General features: G+C 40.9%; 1 protein-coding gene across 1 annotated transcript; it reads right to left on the reverse strand.

Annotated features, from left to right (window-relative positions):
• Positions 1–116: 116 nt before the first annotated feature.
• LOC107579444 (bifunctional glutamate/proline--tRNA ligase-like) lies at positions 117–3058 on the reverse strand (the record flags this gene model as incomplete). Its single annotated transcript, XM_016265277.1, has 7 exons — positions 2940–3058; positions 2736–2853; positions 2254–2643; positions 1271–1483; positions 827–1069; positions 472–723; positions 117–391 (listed from the first exon to the last, which is right to left on the reverse strand). Coding segments are annotated over exons 1-7 (1592 nt in total), but the record flags the coding sequence as incomplete, so codon positions are not given.
• Between the last annotated feature and the right edge of the window lie 1390 nt (positions 3059–4448).

Raw genomic sequence — 4448 nt, forward strand, 5'->3', positions numbered from 1 at the left:
GGCAGTACTAAAACAACTGCAAAACTTTCTCAAGTCTCCACTCAAATAGTTAGCAACACCTTGTGGAACCACGTAAAGGGTATCTGACAGCCAAGCGTTGTGATTTTGTCTCTCACCGTGTCTGTTTCTTTGGCCCCTGGCCGTCTCCTGCTCCACCTGCTCCAGAGTCCTGACCTTGTTGAGGTTTCTCTCCTCCTTTATGCTGTTTACGTGCTCCTCCTCCTCCCCCCTGCTTCTCAGACTTGTTCTCCCGCTCTTTACGGCTCTTGTCTTCTCCTCCCGTGTTCCCTGAAGTTCCTGGAGTGGTCACAGGCTTGTACTCCTCTCCAGTGAGGGCTTTATACTGACCCTTCAGTTCAAGCAGAGTCTTCACTGCTTTATCAACTTGCTCCTAAAGACAGATTAGAATCACATGAGCACAAAAACAAAACAACATTAATAATTAAATTTTGCAAGCTAATGCAAACCAACCTTGGGTGCTTTCTCTGCTTTAAGCCGTCTCACTTGCTCCCCCTGCTGCGCTATGTCTGCAAACAGAGCTTGAGCCTGAGGGGAGGAGCTGGACTGAGGCTGGGAGGAGCTAGACTGGGGTGGGGCAGGGATAGATTGTACAGGGGTGGGGCCTGAGGATGGAGGCAGGTCTGGTTTGTATTCCTGTCCAGTTTGCTGCTTGTACTCGGTTTTCAGACTCAGCAACTCCTTCACTGCAGCATCTATCTGATCCTGTAAAAATACGAGCAATTGTTAAATGTTACTTATAGTTGTTTGAAAATCAGATACTTAAATATCTGAGCAATTCTAAGCAAAACTGAAATAAGTTTAAAACCTTGGGTGCCTTTTCTGTTTTCAATTTTCTCACAAGGTCTCCTTGTTGAGAGACACGATCGTAAATAGCCTTAGGAGAGCTGTCAGAGGAGTCAGACACAGCAGGGGTGGTGGCGGCAGGCTGAGCTGGAGCTGACGGAGAAGCACCAGCGGGGGGAACTCCGGGTTTGTATTCCTGCCCTGTTACCTGCTTATATTCTGCCTTCAGAGCCAAAAGCTGCTTTACTGCTGCATCAATCTGGTCCTGGGGAGGAAAGAGAAATCATGCTGCTTTACAAACAATTACACACTGTGTTTCCTGAAATCACCACAGCAAAATGTTTTGGTTATTATTTATAACTTTTTCGTTATTAATAACAATAGTCATATCATATGGAATATTAAAGATATATTTTAAGAATTGTTTTATTATGTCAATAGAAAAGAAATGCAAATATGATCTCACTTTTGGTGCTTTCTCTGCTTTCACCTTTCTGACCAGCTCCCCTTGATCGGACACACGCCCATATATGGCAGTAGGGGAGGAGTCAGATGAAGGGGCGGATTTTAGGGGAGATGCTGTGGGAGGAGCCATGCCTGGTTTGTAGTCTTGACCAGTGAGCTGTTTAAACTCAGCTTTGAGAGCCAAAAGCTGTTTTACTGCAGCATCTACTTGCTCCTGTAAAATGAGAAAGACATTCAATTTCACTATTTACCACAGTTATAGACCGGTCTAAACTACTAACAGACATGACATCTGATGTCATGATGCCCTGGTATATACTACTTATACCTTTTAAAGGTGCAGACACATTTACCGCTGCTCTGCAAAATAGTGTGGCAAAATACATCACTTCAACAGGAAACTGTGATCTAAAGTTTTGTGTGATGGCGAAAAAGTTCCCAACACAGATTTCACTTGTATTCAAATTTGTCACAAAAATTACTGATCGAGAGTAAGCAGCTTGCTTTGAAAGTTACTTCTGTGTGATACTACAAAGACGACGCTAGACTATTAAAGGGACAGCTCACCCAAAAGTAAAATTCTGTTGTTCCAAACCTATATGAATTTCTTTCTTTTGCTGAACAGAAATTAAGATATTTAGAAAAATGTTGATAACCAAACAATTGCTGGTCCCCACTGACTTCTATAGTGCTTTTTTCCCCCAAACTATGGAAGTCAGTGGGGGCCAACAACTATTTGGTTACCAACATTCTTCATAATATTTTGTGTTCTACAGAAGAAAGAAACTGATGCAGAATCGGAACAACTTTAGAGTTGTAGCAATAGCTTTTTCTTGCCTGCATCATTTTTAAAATGTGTCCACCCTTTAAAACAGCATCCCAATGAAGCAGACCTTTAAAAGCAACTGAAAATACTTAGAATGCAGAAGTGTGGCTAGAAAATGCTGTCTAAGTAGACAGCTTGCAACAGTGAGGGAAACAGACCTTGGGTGCTTTTTCAGTCTTCAGTTTTCTGACCACCTCACCCTGCTCAGAAACACGAGTGAATGGACAACCGGTGGAGGCAGGGCTTGGATTTCCTGCTGCAGGGGTGGGGGCGGAGCTCTTCGGTGCTGGGGCAGATGGAGGTGGAGCCATGCCAGGTTTGTACTCCTGTCCAGTCAGTTGTTTAAACTCAGATTTCAAAGCCAAGAGCTGCTTTACAGCAGCGTCAACTTGTTCTTTAGGGGCCTTGTCTGTCTTGAGCTGTCTGACCAGGTCTCCCTGAGCCGCAATGCTGGAGAATAGGGCAGAAGAGTCTCCTGGTGCGGCCGGCGCTGGGCTGGAGACAGGAGCCTGTTTGGCTTTGCTCAGAGGAACAGACTCTGCCTTCACCTGAATAATATGAATAGAGCGATCATTTTCTTCAACATTTGAAAACAAAGTAATTAAGAGAACGAATAGATGATCCAAATTTGTAGGCTCACAGGGTTAGCAGCTGTCTGGCTCTTGCTCTTGCCCTTGGATCCAGCAGTGGGCATCTCTTTTGTGTGTCCGTCTGGGATGTAGAGCAGGACACAGGGACTCTCCTTGCAGCTGTGGGGGCTGAACAAAGAGGTCAAATTGTAAACAGACAGTTAAAACAGTTTATTATTCATAAGACTTCGTGCTGAATGGATAAGAGGTGTAACCTGATTGGCTCATAAGGCTGATCACAGATAAAGAAACCCCGTCTCTGCAGCTGTATGAGGTCACCTTTCTTCAAGTCCTTCAGGCAAGGGTCTCCTAACATTTCCTCCTCTATCTGGAAACAAAATATTCACTTTTATACACATCAACATTAAAACAATATCTGTACAAGTGTTCAAAGCGTACTACTTTCTTCTTGTTTTTCATTGTTCTTCTACTCAAAGAATCCTAAAAATATATTATGGTTTCCACAAAAATAGCAAGCATCACAACTGTTTTTAACATTGATTATAATAATAAATTATCTTGAGCACCAAATCAACATATTAGAATGGTTTTTGAAGGATCATGTGAAACTAAAGTCTGGAGTAATAAATTACATTTTTTAAATATATTAAAAGAGAAAAGAGTTATTTTAAATAACATTAAAAAAAAATCTAAATTGTATTGTTTTCTGCTGTATTTTTGACCAAATAAATGTAGCCTTGGTGAGCATAAGAGACTTCTGAATGGTATTGTATTTTTGCACTTACTTGTGTAATGTAGTACCATTCATAAATGTTATGCAAATCAAGGGCCAGTTTTACTAAACGGGGCAAATTAGCGCAAGCACGCAATTCCAAAACAGCGACGATGGGCATGGAAATTTCTGTGGGTGATTTACTGACAACGTGGAGGAAAAAAACAAAAAACAAAAGACGCAACATCTCATTTACATATCGACCAACGCAATATACCAAGNTTTTATTTCCTGAAGCAAATTAAAAATAACATGGCTTGGCAAACGGTATGTTCGGATATTGTGTTCTTCTGGCATTCAAAATAAATTAATACATGTGGAAAAAACCATCTCACTTCTACCACAAACTCTCTGTTCTCTGCGGTACCTCCTCCTAGCAACAATAATTGCAGCATTTCAAGCGCAAAATAGTTTAAGACATACTTTTTTTGGGCATCAAATAATGGCGCAAATACCAGTAATTTGACGAGCGCAAACGTTAGTAAAACGCATTGCGCGATTCATTTGAATACTCTCCTCCCATAACTTTTTCGTCTGAAAGGGAAACGCCTACAAATGCATATTCAATAAGGTCAGGTGCAAAAATAACTCTGGCCACACCTTTTCAGTGCTAATTCGGCACTGCGCGTCTTTAGTAAAACCTGACAGTACAATTTTAATGTCAAAAGTCGTTTGCGCTGGTGCAAGCGGTTACTAAAACTGGCCCCAAGTAGGGTTGGGTATCGTTTGGGTTTTTCCGATACCGGTGCCAATAATAATAATAATAATAATAATAATAAATGCAGGCTTGGTGAGCAGAAGAGAATTCTTTAAAAAAACATTAAAAATCTTACTGTTCAAAAATTTGACTGGTATGTTAGCTTATAGTTTGAAGTTAAAGATGTTAATAATTAATAAGGTGAGTCTGAGATGTTTATTTGACAGTGATTTCACATTTCTGTTTGTTTGAAGGCTAAATACAAATAAAAGGTGAACATTCATTTATTTGTGC

The sequence above is a fragment of the Sinocyclocheilus grahami genome, unplaced genomic scaffold, assembly GCF_001515645.1.
Source record: "Sinocyclocheilus grahami isolate Dianchi unplaced genomic scaffold, SAMN03320097.WGS_v1.1 scaffold17428.1, whole genome shotgun sequence".
NCBI classification, from domain to species: Eukaryota; Metazoa; Chordata; class Actinopteri; order Cypriniformes; family Cyprinidae; genus Sinocyclocheilus; species Sinocyclocheilus grahami.